At 35.5% G+C, this 20,569-nt stretch overlaps 1 protein-coding gene across 1 annotated transcript in view; it reads left to right on the forward strand.

Annotated features, from left to right (window-relative positions):
* LRP1B (LDL receptor related protein 1B) overlaps positions 1–20,569 on the forward strand; it is a 2,131,860-nt gene that overhangs the window by 923,113 nt on the left and 1,188,178 nt on the right. The window contains exon 4 of the mRNA XM_066281034.1: positions 19,985–20,104. Coding sequence (XP_066137131.1) covers positions 19,985–20,104 — 120 coding nt within the window. The remainder of the gene's footprint in view (positions 1–19,984; positions 20,105–20,569) is intronic.

Genomic DNA, 20,569 nt, shown 5'->3' on the forward strand with positions numbered 1-20,569 from the left:
TTAGCTTGATCAGTCCAGTGCACATAGCAGTCTCAGCTTTCTCTCATTATCTTTCTTGATACTAGTTCATAACTCAGCAGTTACATAATACCCTACAAATTAGAGAGCGTGCTTGCTTGCTTTCATTATGCTTTTAATATGCATAAAAAGTCATCCAAACATTTGCTCAGTTAGAATCTAAGGTTCAGAAAATTTAAGAAACCAGTCCACAGTTAAATGTCTAATAAGAGATTTCACAAGTAGATCTATGTCTTCTACCTTCAGAACTAGAGTGCATTTTAAGAAAGCCTGTTTGTCTGGACTGTTCTTTTATATAAACAAAAGCAGGACATGAACATTTCTATATCCCTTTGGTAGTTGATCATTATAATGATAATACTATATAGCTGCCAATCTGTAATGTTCAAACGCCAAGCTAAATTCTTCTGTTGAACCTGACCAGGCAGTGGCACAGTGGGTAAAGCGTCGGACTGATACATGGAGGGAAGACCCAGGTTCAAAACCCCGAGGTCGCTGGCTTGAGCAGGGGTTCATCTAGCTTGAGCACAGGGTCACCAGCTTTAGTGTGGGGTCACATGGGATCATAGACATGACCCCATGATCTCTGGCTTGAGCTCAAAGGTTGCCGGCTTAAAGCCCAAGGTTGCTGGCTTGAGCCCAAGGTTGCTGGCTTGAGCAAGGGGTCACTCACTCTGCTGCAGCCCCTCCCCCGGTCAAAGCACATATGAGAAAGCAATCAGTGAACAACTATGGAGACTAAGGAGCTACAACAAAGAACTGATGCTTCTCATCTCTCTACCTTCCTGTCTATCTATCCCTATCTGTTCCTCTCTCTGTCTCTGTCTCTCTGTCTGTTCAAAAAATAAAAAAACAAAAATTCTTCTGTTGAATTACTATGTTTAAACCTCACACCATTCCTATGATATCAGTAATGTTATTCCTTATATAATTTAACCTGAGAAGAAAACCCCAAACAAGCATGTGTTGCTTTACCTGCTCATTTCTCCTTATAGGTAAGACTGAAGGAAACCTTTCTTTTTCTTGCACAATATTCCTACTAATAAATTATACTTTCAGATTATATTATTCAGCCAATTTTGTCAATGAATATTAAAGCCTGTCCTTTTGCATCATAAAATAAATTAATCTCTTCTCATTTGATTGTGCCTTGGTAACAGATTTTAATTTTCTATGTAATAAAAACTTTAAAAGTTTTACACATTTAAATTTTAAAACTCTGAATGCCATTAAAATAAAAAGTTTCTTATTAAATCAGAACCTGAAGTTGATAAGTTACTAGAAATGATTTTTTTTGGTCAAAGTAGGCCATTTTTATGTTGTGATGGTTAGAGTGAATGCTCTCTCAGTAAACCCTGAACTGCAGATATTGCATAAATGAGAAAAATCTCTCAGCAGCGGCATGGTACATTCTCAGGTTTTTGTTGTTACTTTGGTTTAACCTCTGTTTAGTTTATACTTTTCAAAGTATACGTGGCAGCATAGCTCAGAGTTGTATTTCTGGTATAGACAGAGAAATATATGAGAAAATAGCATGAAAAACATGGCAGTGAAATTACTTTTCCAGGCAGTCAATAAGAGAACATGGGATAGGAGAAGACATGTGCACTTTTGATCTTTCTGATGAAGCAGAGATACATATCATTTCTACATACCTTTCATTAGTAAGAACTGCTTATGAAGCCCTAACCAAATATAAGGAAAGGCTGGAACTAGTGTCTTTAACTGGGTAGTCACTTCTTAGAAACAACTCTTAAGTTTCTTTACAAAAAAATATATATATTAGTTTTTTAAGACAGATAGTTTTGTTTATCATAGGCAGAAATGTGTGTGATTGGTTTATTAAATTATTAATCATTCATAATATGGAATAATAAACAACTATCAAAAAGGATGGGGAGCTTTATATGTGTTGAATGTATAAACACACACAGATACACATTATTTTAAATTAAAATAAAATGTATACAATCTGTTATAAATCTTACACTGATTCCACAAAATATTTCTTAAGCCACATGATTGCTCTACAACTTTCACTATATAATAGTGTATTTAAATTATAAAAATGTTTGCTTTTGTTTTTGAAAGAGTAGTAAACCCGTAGAAGTATTACTATGCAAAATAGAAATTTTGGTGTGACCTGTGGTGGCGCAATGGGTAAAAGCATTGACCTGGAAAGCTGAGGTCGCTGGTTCGAAACCCCAGGCTTGCCTGGTCAAGGCACATATGGGGTTGATGCTTCCTGCTCCTCCCTCTGTTCTTTTTATCTCTTTCCTCTCTTTGTCTCTTTCTCTCTCTGTGTCTCCTCTCTCTAAAAATATGAATAAATAATAAAAAAGTAAAACGCAAAATAGAAATTATGAAGTGATAAGCTTACTCAGGTTTATTTATTAAATAGTATTTTTAAAAAATTGCTTATTAGTTCTGGAAGCTTTTTGGTAAATTGAGTTATTCTTTTCTATGTAGGCAATTGTGTTGTTTAAAAAAAGATTGTTTTAACTTGACGAGGTGGTGGCACAGTCGATAGACCATTGGATTGGGAAGCAAAGGACCCAGGTTTGAAACCGCAAGGCCACCGGCTTGAGTGCAGACTCATCTGGTTTGAGCACAGCTCACCAGCTTGATCCCAAGGTTGCTGGCTTAAGCTTGAGTCTGCTCTGGTCCCCTGGTCAAGGCACATATGAGAAAGCAATTAATGAACAACTAAGGTACTACAATGAAGACTTGATGCTTCTCATCTCCCTTCCTGTCTGTCTGTTCTTCTTTTTGTCTCTCTTTCTGTCTCTGTCACAAAAAAAGAGAGATAGTTTTATTTATTTTATTCTTCCTAATTTGTATACCTTAAAGTTTTTTGGTCTTTTTTCTAACCTTATTCCACTGACTAAACCTCCAGTACATTATTGCAAATGAATAGTTAAGAGCAGTTATCCTGCTCTTGTTATGACTTCTCCCTGATATCATGGCATAGTAATTGTCAGGAAAATGAGTTTATTTGTTGTTGTTGTTAAATGGTCTTCAGTTATCTATTGAATGATTATATGTATTTTCTCTTTAGTCTACTGATATGGTGACCTGCACTAATTGATTTTTAGATGATGATGGGACTACAAAGTGGTATAGTCACTTTAGAAAACAGTTTGATAGTTTTTTAAGTGAAACATACTTTTACCATGTAAGCAAGTATTCCTATATTTACTCAAATGAAATGATAATCTATATTTATACAAAATTTATATATAAATGTAACTAGCATCTTTATTCACAATAAACCAAAACTAGAAATAAATGTTCATCACTTATGAAATGGATAAACTGATATACAATCATTAAATGGAATACTATTCAGCAACACTACTGATAAAATAACATAGGTGAATCTCAAATACATTATACTAAGTAAAGATGCCACAGGCTAGATGATTCCATTTATATACCATGCTAGAAAAGGAAGACTGTTGAGACAGAAAAAAGATCAGTGATTACCAAAAAGTAGCACTGGACAAAGGAAATGATTGTAGAAGGACCCAAGAAAATATTTTGGGATAATGGTTCTGCTCCGTATCTTAATGACAATATTGGTTACACAACTGTATACATTTGCCAAAATTCACAGGACTGTACATTTTACTGAATGCAAGTTGATACCATAACAGAAATAGAACAAAAAATATTTTAAAATAATTTCTTTAATGTTGTTTCTTTCTATATGAGAAAACACTGAAAATATGAGTCTGGGAGTGTGGTTTAGCAATAAACAAATGATTTCAAAGAAACCCACATGAACAGTCACACGCAGGCACCTAATCTCTGCAAGCCGGCCCACACTGTATTACCAGGCCAAGGGAAGGGAGTGAAAGGATGAATGATGGGACACAAATTATCACCACTTCAAATATGACAAGCATACGTCCTGCTGACAGGAGGGACTGTCTGGCATTTTAAGTAGCTTTCCGATTTCCAAGTACAAAAAGTGAATGAAATCCTTATTTCTTTTTAAAGTGCTACATAGGGAAATATATATTTTTTCTCATTACTAAGATTATAATTACTGGTTAAAAGGCATTTTTGTATAAGGCAAATTCAGGGAAAATTTGGTTACTAAAATTGAGTATAAAACTATTTGATTTTGTAAAATAATGTCATATATCTTAGGAAAGACACCTATATCTTTTTGTATTTTTAAAGAGTTGATGAAAGTTCTAACTTCCTCTCAAGGAGAAACATATATTCTAAAGCACATGAATAAAATAGCACAGCTGTGTTCTCACTATCTCATTAAGTCCAATTCACGATCAGTGTGAATTGTTCGATTATAGGTCATAAAGGCTGCTAGCATATTGCTATTGACTACACCTTGGATGAACTGATGGCTACACACACAGGATTGCAAACACTGGTTCTCCGACTTAGAGATATTTATATAAACAAAACAAATGTAGAATAAAAATTCCTGGGTGACGTCACGGAAATGGCGCCATGAGCAGCGCGTCCGACAGATCACCCCAAAATCTTAACAAATTTATCAACTAGAAACAGAAAAATTTATCCTCGGAGCATTCCGGAGTTCCACACACACTGAAAGCGAAAGGACTGTTATCACTTGAATCTGAGAGACGAATCAGAACTGATGGTGTGAAGGAAGCTAACTACCACACAGACGTTCATTCAAGCCAAGGAGGGAGTACGCCTGTGGTGAGTCAACCCACATGTGCAACTGACCGCCCACACTTGGGGAGCGGCAGCCTGGGCGCTGGCGGCCGCCGGCGTGCCCTAAGAAACCGCGCGCGTGCCCCGTGCCACGGTCCGGAGAGCCCCAGCCACCGGTGTGCCCTGAGAAACCGAGCACGCACCCCCCGTGCCGCGGTCTGGAGAGCCCCCAGCCACTGGCGTGCCCTGAGAAACCGCGCGCGTGCCCCGTGCCGAGGTCCGGGAGGGGCTCCAAGGCTATCTTCCCCATTCCAGAGATTCTCTCCGTGAGCGTGAGCGGGGCACCTCACCCAGCCATTCAAGCTAACAATCAAACATTGGAGGAGGGGCGCGCAGGTAGCCTGAAATACTTTCTGGAGCACAGCTTCGGATCCAATCACTGAAATTAGCTTAACCCATGAAATCTGAGCACCCCCGGGGCTCTAATTGATAGGATCTCTCTCAGTTCAGCAATCCAAGACAAGAGGCGTGATATTTTTCAGTGCCTCTCGCTAAAGGGGCGGGGGGCAACTTCTGATTGACAGAGCCTCCATATTCAGGGATATACGCTAACAAGAGGGACTTGGCAGATATTAAGATCTATATAGCAAGCAGCGACTAGTGCCTCTTCTTCCCAGCCAAAATAGGTTACAAAGTGTGGAAAGCCTAGTTTGAGTGGTCCAACTGAATGCTAGGCGCTGAACAGTCACCTTGACAACAATTGACTGCCAGCCCCACCTGATTACGCTGGAGGCTCTGACTGCCAGAGCCTTACCCAGAACCTTGCGCTGAATGGGGATAGAGTGGGGATTTCCCAGCTCTTTGAGCCTCTTACTCCCCAGACAGAAGCAGTGGCAGCCTCATAGCTGGATCACCAGGCTGCTAATTCAGGAAGGGGAGACTAGGAGAGAGACTCCAGGAAAGTAAACTCTCTCATTGTTGGACCCTGCAAATGACAACAAGCCTTGACTACCAGCAAGACTAAAGCCAGTTATATGACATTGCCATAGAATCCTATCAACTGCAAATCCCTACCTAAGCGTGACACAGGGACAGAGCCTGGGGTACAGAGTCACCGACCAGGAAGAGGGAGAGAAAAGAAAAAGGAAAAAGTTAACCTCTCAAAATCAAGAAAAATCCACAGACTTTATAACTTGTTCCACTAATTCTTCATTGTTGTTGTTTCTTTCTTCTATCTTATTGCCTTTATTATTATTTCTATTTCCTCACTTCGGTCATTTTATTCTCTGCCCATCTTATGCTTCCCTTTTCTAGAATTACACTACCCAAGAGTGTTACATTTTATTTCTTTTCTTCATCCTTACTCTCCTTTAAGGTTACACTCCAAAACCCTTAACTCTCACTCTCTCCCCTTTTGTCTTTTTTTCTCTTCCTTTTTTTCTTCCTTTGTTTCTCTCTTTTTCTTATTTTTTCCTTTCTATTTGTTTCTTCTTTCCTCCTTATACTTTTCCTCCCATTCAATCCTCAATCACGAACAAATTATTTAATTTGGGACTCAAGGTTTTTTTTTTTGCTTTTGTTTTTGGTTTTCCTTTGTTTGTTTTTGTGGCATTTTGGGTACTTTTTACATTGCTTTTTAACTCACCAGCATTCCTCCCAACCCAAGGACTCTGTTGTAGTTAGTCTTCGCTCCACTTAATACAACAGATTTTTACTTATTGTTTTTATTTTTTTCTTCTTCCCCTACTCCCTTTTTTGCCCCTTGAACTCTTCACCTCAAATCAGGCCCTCCGTTATAGGCAGTTTTTGTTCCATTTAGAATAATATAATTCACAGGTCATCAAGATATTTCCCTAAGGAGGGGAGAGGAGGGGAAGAGAAGAAAGAAAAAAGGGAGAAATAATAAATTATTACTGTTTTTTTTTTTTTTTGTGGGGTGTTTTCCTTTTTTTTTCTTTTTCTTTTTATTCTTTATTAATTCTAATTAATACTATCAACAAGACCACCCTCAGATGCCAATAAGAAAAAGGAAATCGAATATTATGCATACAAAAGATAGAGAGGTAACACAAATAGATGTGGAAAAATCTATGGAGAAAAGATTTAACATATTGGAAGCTTTGGAGCCAAATGACAGAGAATTTAAAATAGAAATCTTAAAAATACTCAGAGATATACAAGAAAACACAGAAAGGCAATTTAGGGAGATCAGAAAACAACTCAACGATTACAAAGAATATATTACCAAGGAAATTGAAACTATAAAAACAAATCAAACAGAAATAAAAAACTCAATTCACGAGCTGAAAAATGAGGTAACAAGCTTAGCTAACAGAACAGCCCAGATAGAAGATAGGATTAGTGAAATAGAAGACAAGCAACTTGAGGCACAACAGAGAGAAGAAGAAAGAGGCTCAAAAATAATAAAAAATGAGAAAGCCCTACAGGAATTGTCTGACTCCATCAGAAAGAATAACATAAGAATAATAGGTATATCAGAGGGAGAAGAGAAAGAAAATGGAATGGAGAATATACTCAAACAAATAATAGACGAGAACTTCCCAAGCCTGTGGAAAGAACTAAAGCCTCAATTCAAGAAGCAAACAGAACACCGAGTTTTCTTAACCCCAACAAACCCACTCCAAGGCACATCATAATGAAGATGACACAAACCAATGACAAAGAAAAAATTCTCAAGGCAGCCAGGGAAAAGAAGAGTACAACATATAAAGGAAGGCCTATTAGATTATCATCACATTTCTCAGCAGAAACTCTACAAGCTAGAAGAGAGTGGACCCCAATATTTAAAGCCCTGAAAGAGAGGAACTTTCAGCCAAGAATACTATACCCATCAAAGCTATTCTTCAAGTACGAAGGAGTTATAAAAACATTCACAAATACAGAAAAGATGAGGGAATTTATCATCAGAAAGCCCCCACTCCAGGAAATACTAAAGGGGGTTTTCCAACCAGATTCAAAGAACAAAAGAAAACAAAACCACAAGTAACAGCTCCAACAAGAAAACAATAAAACCAAACTTAAACAGTGACAACAAAAGAAAAAAAGGGGGGAAAGGATGAAGATTAACAGTAGCAAAGGATGATGAAGCGCAGAAATACTCATAAGATAGGGTACTACAATGAATATGGTAGGTACCCTTTTCATTACTTAATGGTAACCACCCTTGAAAAAACCACCACAAAAACACTTGACTTAAAATTGGTAACAAAAGAGGAAAGAAGTATTAAATACAAACAAACAAAAACAAATGATAGAAAAACAAAAGAGAAGAATCAAACAAGATACAAAACTAACAGAAAGCAATTTATAAAATGGCAATAGGGAACCCACAAGTGTCAATAATTACACTAAATGTAAATGGATTAAACTTACCAATAAAAAGACACAGAGTAGCAGAATGGATTAAAAAAGAAAATCCAACTGTATGCTGCCTACAAGAAACACATCTAAGCAACAAGGATAAAAACAAATTCAAAGTGAAAGGCTGGAAAACAATACTCCAAGCAAACAACACCCAAAAAAAAGCAGGCGTAGCAATACTCATATCTAATAATGCTGACTACAAGACAGAAAAAGTACTCAGAGTCAAAAATGGTCATTTCATAATCATTAAGGGGACACTGAATCAAGAAGACATAACAATCCTTAATATATATGCACCAAACCAAGGAGCACCAAAATATATAAGACAGCTACTTATTGACCTTAAAACAAAAACTGACAAAAATACAATCATATTTTGAGACCTCAATACACCGCTGACAACTCTAGATCAGTCATCCAAACAGAGAATCAATAAAGATATAGTGGCCTTAAACGAAATACTAGAACAACTGGATGTGATAGACATCTACAGGACACTTCATCCCAAAGCGACAGAGTATACATTTTTCTCTAGTGTACATGGAACATTCTCAAGAATTGACCATATGTTGGGCCACAAAGACAATATCAGCAAATTTAGAAAAATTGAAATTGTACCAAGCATATTCTCTGATCATAAAGCCTTGAAACTAGAATTCAATTGTAAAAAAGAGGGGGAAAAACCCACAAAATTGTGGAAACTAAACAACATACTTCTAAAAAATGAATGGGTCAAAGAAGAAATAAGCACAGAGATCAAAAGATATATACAGACAAATGAAAATGACAATACGACATATCAGAATCTCTGGGATGCAGCAAAAGCAGTAATAAGAGGAAAGTTCATATCACTTCAGCCCTATATGAACAAACAAGAGAAAGCCCAAGTAAACCACTTAACTTCACACCTTAAGGAACTAGAAAAAGAGGAACAAAGACAACCCAAAACCAGCCGAAGAAAGGAGATAATAAAAATCAGAGCAGAAATAAATGAAATAGAGAACAGAAAAACTATAGAAAAAAATCAATAAAACAAGGAGCTGGTTCTTTGAAAAGAACAAAATTGACAAACCCTTGGCAAGACTCACCAAGGAAAAAAGGCACAGGACTCAAATAAATAAAATCCAAAATGAAAGAGGAGAGATCACCATGGACACCGTAGATATACAAAGAATTATTGTAGAATACTATGAAAAACTATATGCCACTAAATACAACAATCTAGAAGAAATGAATAAATTCCTAGAACAATACAACCTTCCTAGACTGAGTCATGAAGAAGCAGAAAGCCTAAACAGACCAATCAGCAGGGAGGAAATAGAAAAAACTATTAAAAATCTCCCCAAAAATAAAAGTCCAGGCCCAGACGGTTTTACTAGTGAATTCTATCAAACATTCAAAGAAGAATTGGTTCCTATTCTACTCAAAGTCTTCCAAAAAATTGAAGAAGAAGCAGTACTTCCAAACATATTTTATGAGGCCAACATAACCCTCATACCAAAACCTGGCAAGGGTGGCACAAAGAAAGAAAACTACAGACCAATATCTCTAATGAATACAGATGCTAAAATACTAAACAAAATACTGTCAAATCAAATACAACAACATATTAAAAAAATAATACATCATGATCAAGTGGGATTCATCCCAGAATCTCAAGGATGGTTCAACATACGTAAAACAGTTAACGTAATACACCATATCAACAAAAACAAAAAACAAAAACCACATGATCTTATTAATAGACGCAGAAAAGGCTTTTGATAAAATACAACACAATTTTATGTTTAAGACTCTCAACAAAATGGGTATAGAAGGAAAATATCTCAACATGATAAAGGCCATATATGATAAACCATCAGCCAACATCATATTAAATGGCATAAAACTGAGGACTTTCCACCTTAAATCAGGAACAAGACAGGGTTGTCCACTCTCTCCACTCTTATTTAACGTGGTGCTAGAAGTTCTAGCCAGAGCAGTCAGACAAGACAAAGAAATAAAAGGCATCCATATCGGAAAAGAAGAAGTAAAGGTATCACTTTTTGCTGATGATATGATCCTATACATCGAAAACCTGAAGGCCTCCACAAAAAGATTACTAGAAACAATAAAGCAATACAGTAAGGTCACAGGATACAAAATTAACATACAAAAGTCCATAGCCTTTCTATATGCCAACAATGAAATATTAGAAAACAAACTCAAAAAAATAATCCCCTTCACAATTGCAACCAAAAAAATAAAATACCTAGGAATAAAAATAACAAAGAATGTAAAGGACCTATATAATGAAAACTACAAGGCATTGTTAAGAGAAATAGAAAAAGACACAATGAGATGGAAAAATATTCCTTGTTCTTGGATAGGAAGAATAAATATAATCAAAATGGCCATATTACCCAAAGCAATATACAAATTTAATGCAATTCCCATCAAAATCCCTATGAGATTTTTTAAAGAAATGTAACAAAAAATCATCAGATTTATATGGAACTATAAAAAACCCTGAATAGCCAAAACAATCCTAAGGAAAAAGAATGAAGCTGGGGGCATTACAATACCTGACTTTAAACTATATTATAGGGCCACGATAATCAAAACAGCATGGTATTGGCAAAAAAATAGACACTCAGACCAATGGAACAGAATAGAAAGCCCAGAAATAAAACCACATATATATGGTCAAATAATCTTTGATAAAGGGGCCAACAACACACAATGGAGAAAAGAAAGCCTCTTCAACAAATGGTGTTGGGAAAACTGGAAAGCCACATGCAAAAGAATGAAACTCGACTACAACCTGTCCCCGTGTACTAAAATTAATTCAAAATGGATCAAAGACCTAAATATAAGACCTGAAACAATAAAGTACATAGAAGTAGACATAGGTACTAAACTCATGGACCTGGGTTTTAAAGAACATTTTATGAACCTGACTCCAATGGCAAGAGAAGTGAAGGCAAAGATAAATGAATGGGACATCAGAATAAAAAGTTTTTGCTCAGCAAGAGAAACTGATATCAAAATAAACAGACAGCCAACTAAATGGGAAATGATATTTTCAAACAACAGCTCAGATAAGGGCCTAATATCCAAAATATACAAAGAACTCATAAAACTCAACAACAAACAAACAAACAATCCAATAAAAAAATGGGAAGAGGACATGAACAGACACTTCTCCCAGGAAGAAATACAAATGGCCAACAGATATATGAAAAGATGCTCAGCTTCATTAGTTATTAGAGAAATGCAAATCAAAACTACAATGAGATACCACCTCACCCCTGTTAGATTAGCTATTATCAACAAGACGGGTAATAGCAAATGTTGGAGAGGCTGCGGAGAAAAGGGAACTCTCATCCACTGTTTGTGGAACTGTAAAGTAGTACAACCATTATGGAGGAAAGTATGGTGGTTCCTCAAAAAACTGCAAATAGAACTGCCTTATGACCCAGCAATCCCTCTACTGGGTATATACCCCAAAACCTCAGAAACATTGATACATAAAGACATATGTAGCCCCATGTTCATTGCAGCACTGTTCACAGTGGCCAAGACATGGAAACAACCAAAAAGCCCTTCAATAGAAGACTGGATAAAGAAGATGTGGCACATATACACTATGGAATACTACTCAGCCATAAGAAATGATGACATCAGATCATTTACAGCAAAATGGTGGGATCTTGATAACATTATGAGGAGTGAAATAAGTAAATCAGAAAAAAAGAAGAACTACATGATTCCATACATTGGTGGAACATAAAAACGAGACTAAGAGACATGGACAAGAGTGTGGTGGTTACCAGGGGTGGGGGGAGGGAGGATGCAGGAGGGAGGGAGGGAGAGAGTTAGGGGGAGGGGAAGGGCCACAGAGAAAACTAGATAGAGGGTGACGGAGGACAATCTGTCTCTGCGCGAGGGGTATGCAACATAATTTAATGACAAGATAACCTGGACATGTTTTCTTTGAATATATGTACCCTGATTTATTAATGTCATCCCATTAACATTAATAAAAATTTATTTTAAAAAATAAGAAAAAAAATTCCTAACAGTAATATCTGATAATTACTGTAATTGTTGGGATCTTGTCCTTGTTGGAATCAAGTTATCAGTTTCTAATGACTATTCTCTACTGTCCTGTTTTTACTCTGAGACAGGTTAACAAGTTATTTGTCTGTGTTTCCTAAATCGTAAACCTGCACACATTTGTGGAAATGTATTCTAAAACCCAATGCTGTTCAAAAAAACATAACAATCACTGAAGACTGTAGACTACCATGACTGTTTGGTGAAAATTGCTTATCTGAATTGTTAATTGGCCCATGTTTAGGTAGCAAATTAAATGTAGATGTACATTGATTTGCTACAGAGAATAATATTCATAATTTATGGAAACAAGTTAGCCAGCATAAAAAATTTTTTATTTTCTGTAGTTAGTTTATATCTGTTGGGGACTTTACAATCAAGATAAACTTTTCAGGAGAATTTACCTTAAAAAAATCTCTGAAAGACATAAAAAAAAATAAACATATGATTTGGAGGCAAAACTGAACTATATAATGTAACACCCAAAAATAAAAGAGCAAAAAAAAAAAAAGCCCTCTATTGTAGGAGGAAAAAAATGTAGCTATGAATTGCCTGGAGTGTGTAAATTATAAGAAGATTCACAATAGATATTCTGTCATACTGAACAAATAATTAACCTTGAATAGCTCAATATTAATAAAAATAATAACAGTAAGATAAAGAGTTACTAATGGCAGGCAGTATTTTAAGAACTTGGCATGACAATATCACTTAAACCTTATGACAACACTGTGAGATAGTTTCTATTATTATTCCCATTTTACAGATAAGGAAAAACAGGTATGGAGAGCTTAAGTCATTTACCCATCTCCATGGTATTACATAACAAACAACTCTGGTACCTGGAAGATTTAATGCAACAAAAAATCCAAATTTTCACCTCTCTCCCAGTACAGTTAGGTTCCATGAATACTTTCCATATTCTGTTTTAGGCTCTTTCATTATTGGCCTCTATCATCCCAAGGTTCTTTGAATCTTCTGCTGGATTCACTGTATCCAGAGAGCTGACAAGTGCAGGGAACAAGGTAGAAGATTGTCTGAATTATTTAGGGGCCAGTTCAGGAATTGGCACACACTGATTTGCCTAGATAACATTGCTTAGAAGCCAGATTATGGCTTTGACCAATGGCTAGTCAACTGGGAAATGTCAGTATTTTATTTGCACAGTAAGAGGATTGGTGAACATTAAATATTCTTTGCCACACACATATAGCTTGTAATGAGTAAAATCAGCGTTAGGGTTTAAGTAATATTTTAGTAGGGCTCAGAAAAAAGAAAAAAGTGGTGAAAGAGATGTGAGATTTAGTGTGAATTAATTTTCTATCCTTCTAAAATCATCTTACTATTTATTAGTAATACAAATTCAGAAATTTATATCTTGTATCTAAGTTCAAGAATAGCTTAGAAATTTAGATACCTCAAAGCTACACTCTACTTGTAAACTGTTAACTTGCATTTGATAGAAAAGATATAGTCACATTTTTGTAATATTCTCCTCTACAACTTAAAAAGGACATAAAAATAATTCTAAAAAATAAAAAAATGCAGTGGGTCTGTGTTGGGTGAGTCTTCCTCAACTGAATTATATTTGATTCCTGAAATAATAACTACTCTCCTTTAATTAGAAAGCACACTATCATTTTATGATAATGCTAAAGAATTCAAATTAGATATTATGTTTACATATCTGTCTTCTGATTTGCATAGTTCATCCCCTTAGATATTAGCAGTCTTCCTACTTGAGTCTAAAATCCAAACCAGTGATACTGTTGTGTGAACCAATGACTATGCTTCATAAAAAGTGCTCTATGAAGACTGATTCAAGTACAAAATTTCAGTTCTGCTCAAATAAGCTTTCTAGCAAAATTAATCTGATGCATTTTTAATTACATACATAATCATTATAATGTTGCACATAATTAAGCATAAATGGTAAGCAGTTCCAATAGATAACATTAAAATAATAGATATTGCATTTACAGAGTCAAGCCAAACTTTATTTTTATTTTTTATTTTTTGTATTTTTCTGAAGCTGGAAACGGGGAGGCAGTCAGACAGACTCCTGCATGTGCCCGACCGGGATCCACCAGGCATGCCCACCAGGGGGCGATGCTCTGCCCTTCCTGGGCGTCACTCTGTTACAACCAGAGCCATTCTAGCACCTGAGGCAGAGGCCAAGGAGCCATCCCCAGTGCCCGGGCCATCTTTGCTCCAATAGAGCTTCAGCTGCGGGAGGGGAAGAGAGAGACAGAGAGGAAGGAGAGGGGGAGAGGTGGAGAAGCAGATGGGCGTTTCTCCTGTGTGCCCTGGCCGGGAATCGAATCCAGGACTTCCGCATGCCAGGCCGACACTCTACCACTGAGCCAACCGGCCGGGGCCTCAAGCCAAACTTTAAATACTAGTTTTTCATGTTGCTAGTTCCTCAGCTCTTCATCACCAGTTAAAAGAATTAACATTTACCATTTTACCTGGTATTATATCCTTTTTAATCTTCTCTCCATCACCTCTCTGCACATACACAAATTCTCATACAAAGTAAATTCAATAAATGAAAAGCTAAATTGCCCTTGTCTCTTTTGCTGTCTTTAACCACCAGACCCCAACCTAATACTTAAAACTATGTTTGAGGTCTGGATTTTCATACTCTTTTTTTTTTTTAATTTATCATCTTCAATTCTTTCCATCACTATCCTCATGTTATTGACTTTTATCAATGTGCATTGGATTGGATTAGAGAGAGGAGATACATGGAACCAATACAATAGTCTGTGGACTTTCTACTTCAGATTGAAATGGGAAAAAAGTGTTGGGCTATAGGAATTTAGGGGAAAAAATAGTACATTTAAAGCACTGAGTTAATATCCTTGCCTTAGGTACAGACTAAATAATTTGGTTATACCCTTACCTCTCTTCTATTTATCCTAGAACATATTTAAGTCTTTTCTATGATAAACCTTTTCTATTCCTCTTTCTGTCCCAATCCCTTACTACATTTATTTTTGTCCTCTCTGCTCCATTGAAACCCTTTGTGAGGTCTTAATTGATCCTATTTAAAAACCCAGTGCATTTTTAAGGATTCATATGAGTATATTTCTCTAAGGATTTAACATTTATGGCTTTACTTATTTTGATGAACTGTTCTTTTTCCTTAGGTTTTATAAAGTTTTCTAGGTATTTCATCTATACATTGGCTTATTTATCAATTTTCTTTGTTAACACCTCTTCTTATTCTTGCCTTTCACAAATAAATGATCTCTGGATTATACCTATATCAAAAATATAAAGTTGTACCCCTTTACAAAGGATGATTCTTTGTTCTTTGGCTATCAGTTACCAATTTTACACTTGTGACTTCCAGATTTACATCTCCAGACCATACTTCTTGTCTTCAATAAATTCAAATTTTCAACTTTTTCCTGGCCATTATCTCATCAACATTTTAAACTAAACAGTCAAAGACAAATGTATTACCTTTCCATAACTTTCAGTTAGCCTATCATTCTTAATTTATTTTATTGTTACTATTAACTCCATGTCATCATCCTTCCACAAAGGTTTTGGCCATCCGTTCATCTAAATATTTATTGTCCTAATTTATGCCTTTGCCATTTCTAAACTTTTAGATGGCTTTTCTTCCTTTTCTATTTTTCACTCATCTTCTCTTTGCTACTGGTACTTACAAACAATACAAATCAAAATTTATCATTTTGTTCTCACTAACTAGCAATAACTCTCATTATCAAGACAGAATATTATACTTAATCTAAGAATCCCACACAATTTCAGCCTCATTTTTACCACATTCAACACTATGTGGTTTATTCGCATAAGGTTATTATCATTGTCTGTACCTTTTGTATGCTTTCATGGGTTTTTTTATTTTGTCATATTGTCAGCTTTATCTTGGATATCCTCTCATAATTTTGTCCTCCAATCTTTTACATTTTACCTTAATTTAAACATTTCACAAGTATGTTTTAGATAACTACCCCCATTTTCAATCTCTTGGATGAATCCTTCTTTTTCCAGCTAACATTTGGATTTTTATTTAACATATGTATCTTTTTTTGGTATGAATTAGAGCTGTTTGACAGTGTTCTTCCCATCCAACACCACCCACTTCCACACTCATGCTGTAATTACCTAATTTGTGTTAAGCAATTTTGTATCTGTGGAACCCCATCAGAATGTTGTTGACTAGGTGCTCCATCAGTTGTTGGACTAAAGTAGTACATACATGCACAGCAATTTTGTATTTATTCCACCATAATCAAACAAGATTTGGCAATTCAGTTATCTAACTTGAAGATGTAAATGAGCTATCTTTAGGACCTAGTTTAACTTAATGAAGTAGAAATCACACCTGAGAGTGTTAATCCTCATTTAAGAGTTAAGCTATTTTGCTTGACCAAGTGGTGGTGCAGTGGATAGAGCATCAGATTGGGGGCAGATGACCCAGATTTGAAACCCCAAGTTTGCCGGCTTGAGTATGGGCTGATCTGGTTTGAGCACAGCTCACCAGCTTGAACCCAAGGTCACTGACTTGAGCAAGGGGTCACTCAGTCTGCTGTAGCCCCCCCCCCCCATGATACAAATGAGAAAGCAATCAATGAACAACTAAGGTGCCACAATGAAGAATTGATGCTTTTCATCACTCTCCCTGTCTATCTTTCCCTATCTGTCCCTTTTTCTGTCTCTTTCTCCCTCTCTGTCACAAAAAAAGTTAAGCTATTTTATTTTTATTGATTCATTTATCCTATAAAAATTATGAAACACTTTCTGTTATCTAGCACATGACTAAGCTTAGAATTACAAACAAATAAAAAATATACGCCATAGTTTCATGTACAACGGGAATTAGAGGTATCATTACATAGATATTAGAACATAGAAGTACCAGAACATAGGCTTTGTATTTACAATGACCTTGTTTTGAATGCTAGCTCTGTCTTGTGTTTGTTGTATAATCTTGTTATCAACCATCAGTTTTTTCATCTGTAAACTATAAATTACTATAATAACTACATGTTTGTTTATGGGGCTTCAAAAATGCATATTTAAATAACTTGACATATATTAAATTTATATTTGTAGCTGTAGATACTGGTGGGGTAAACCAAAATTTAAATAGCTTTCGATGCAAAACAAAAATGTCATAATTTCCAAAGAACTATTTATTCTATATAATGAAATTTTATAAAACAAATTACTACTCTTTGTATATTATATAAATATTAACATTTATATTAGCATTGATTCCAAATCTAAACCTATAAATCAAATATAGTTGATTTGTATATTGCTTTAATTTATTTCAAGGAAACAGATTTTTTTCAAAATTTCAGAGAGAAAGAACTGTAACATAAAGTATTGATTATAATCAGAACAGGGAAAATTAGAAATTAAAGAGGGTACATTAGCTGTCAAATTATTACTATAGGTATATCTTAGTCAAAGGAAAATCTGTAATACTTGTTCAGATCACCAGTGGCATATTACGGTAATAGGAAAAAAAAAAAAAAAAAGACCACAGTTTCTGCCCTAGGGCACTCCAACCTTAGGAGGTTGAAAGAGAGGAAGAATCCTGCAAAGGAGTCTGTGCAATTGAAGGAAAACCAATGGTATGAATCTCTGAAAGCAAAGTAATGAATCTATATCAGGAAACAATAGTTACCTGTGTCTAATGCTGTTAGGTCAAGTAAGGTAAAGACTGAGAAAAACTATTGTACATAACAGCATCAAGGTCATTAAAGATATTTACATGAGGTTTTTGTGGAGCATGGATATAAAAGCTTGATGGAGTGCTTTTAAGATAGAAACAGAAGGGTAGAGAGAGACATGGGGTAAAGATAATTTTTTCAAGTTTTGTTACCAAAATGAATTGGGCAATGGTGACTAGTAGAGGAAATGAGATCACGGTTCTTTGTTTTTAAGTTGGAATAAATGAGATCCTGATGCCAAGAAAGAACTACTACTGGGGTCAGAGAACTTTCTGTAAAAGGCTATATATAATAAATATTTTATTTAGGTTTTGTGGGCCTTAGGTCTTTGAAGCAACTAGTCAGCAATGCCTGTGAAGAGTAAAAGCAGGCAATATTTAAACAAAGGGGTATGACTGTGTTCCATAAAAGTTAATTGATAAAGATTCAGGACTTTAGTTTGTTCTGATATAAATTTGAAAAAGTGAGTATGAGAGGAAGTGGAGAACAACTGAAGCTCCATCCTAGACCACGGAAGAGTGCTTGGAATTTGTGCACAGGAATTGGGTCTGGGACTTTGATTATGAGTTCAAACAAGTTTGAAGAGCAAGAAAGATAAGAATATGCAGAGCCGGGCAGATATAAGGCACAAACCTGTGGAAAATCTCTTCTGATAGCTTCAGTTTCCTCAGAGAAGTCGAAAGCAAGATTAGAACATATGAGTAACCAATAGAAAGAAGATTCAGAGTTTTAAGGACAAAACTTACATGAAATAGTTACATGAAAGACTTGAAAAGTAATTAGGCTGAGAAAATACCGTGGATAATTAAATTTCTAGTAGAATATCATATTTTTGTTTAAAATATTCTTGCTCTTCCTTTTCTCATTAGACATTTTAGAAATTTTATAATAATTTATATATATATATATATATTTTTTTTTTTTCATTTTTCTGAAGCTGGAAATGGGGAGGCAGTCAGACAGACTCCCGCATGTGCCCGACCGGGATCCACCTGGCATGCCCACCAGGGGGCGATGTTCTGCCCCTCTGGGGCATTGCTCTGTTGCATCCAGAGCCATTCTAGCACCTGAGGCAGAGGCCACAGAGCCATCCCCAGCGCCCGGGCCATCTTTGCTCCAATGGAGCTTCGGCTGCGGGAGGGGAAGAGAGAGACACAGAGGAAGGAGAGGGGGAGGGGTTGAGAAGCAGATGGGCGCTTCTCCTGTGTGCCCTGGCCGGGAATCGAACCCAGGACTCCTGCACGCCAGGCCGACGCTCTACCACTGAGCCAACTGGCCAGGGCCGAATTTATATTTTTTTCTGAAGCAGCAATTAAACTGTGGCAAATATCAGCATATGAATAATTTAAGTTTAATCTTCAAAACGATATTTTTATTCCCGTAGTGGGGTGGGAGGGTTTTTGCAATCCATTAGTACCCCTATTTTCACATAAAAAAAATCAGTTAGACAGTCTATTCATATAATTTTTAAGTTTAGCAAGTCTTATTTCTGTTAGAAATTATTTGTGAAGTGAATATACTGCTTTCACTTTAGCTGTTTTCACAGCGCTGTAATAATTAACCTTAATATGCTCTGAGGGTTTGCTAACTTTTGTTTTAATGACATATTTTCTCTGAAAGAATTCAGATATAATAAAATATATTTGTTAATATTTGCCACTAATGAAAGATAAATTATTGAAATTGAATATATTCACATTGATTGTTGTGAAGGTTACACATTGATTGATCAATCAAAACAAGCCCTCACAAGGTAGAAAATCAATCGATGTGTCAGAATGGAAAGGCATTGCATAAATGGTAAAACCAACCACTGAGCTGACATTTTTCCTCTTGAAATATTTAATTTACCAGCCTTTGAAAGGATTTTTTGACTTTGAGCATACATAATAAGCTAAAAAGCAAAAGACCAGATAGACCTGAAATTTGATTAACAATACTTTAAATTAATGCAAACAAACATATTTTAGAGGGAATAAATTCTGTTTGTTCCCTTGACCAATCACAGAAATTTTAGAGGATGCACTGAGTAAATATTAACAATATCTAAATTTAAACACTATACATGTGTGCATAGTCATACTGATCTAATTTTTTTGTTTTTTTCACTACAGAACTGTTACCTAATTGCCAGAAGTTGAATTGTCAGTATAAGTGTGCAGTGGCCAGAAATAGTACAAGATGTTACTGTGAGGAAGGATTTGAAGTCAATGAAGATGGAAGAAGCTGTAAAGGTAAGTATGAAAGGTGGCTATTCAATTTTTAATTTTTACAGAGGCTAAGTGAAAATAAATTTAATGAGGTATCTTTGAGAACTTACCATATGCTACACACAGTGTTTATATTATTTTTCCACTGAGATTTAAAAGTTGATATTCCTCCCAAAAAACCATAAAAATATTATAGGTATGCATTTATACTAGACATTTTTCATTTTATGTTGCAATAATGTCAAACATGAGAAATATCAGTAAGTGTTTTAGTTAACCATTAAAACATCAGATTTAATTATTTTAACTTTCTAATTGTATTGTGCCTATTATAATAGTTGCAGAGTGTTATACCTTTGTTACCACTAAGTTAGGTTAATAATACTCATGTAATATTCTTTACAAGTTTTACATTCGTAATTTTGACAATTGGTATTTTATCACTAGCAATAATGATGAACAGAAAAATACTTTTTTTGTCTTAATTCT

Source organism: Saccopteryx bilineata, chromosome 5 (assembly GCF_036850765.1).
Source record: "Saccopteryx bilineata isolate mSacBil1 chromosome 5, mSacBil1_pri_phased_curated, whole genome shotgun sequence".
NCBI lineage: Eukaryota > Metazoa > Chordata > Mammalia > Chiroptera > Emballonuridae > Saccopteryx > Saccopteryx bilineata.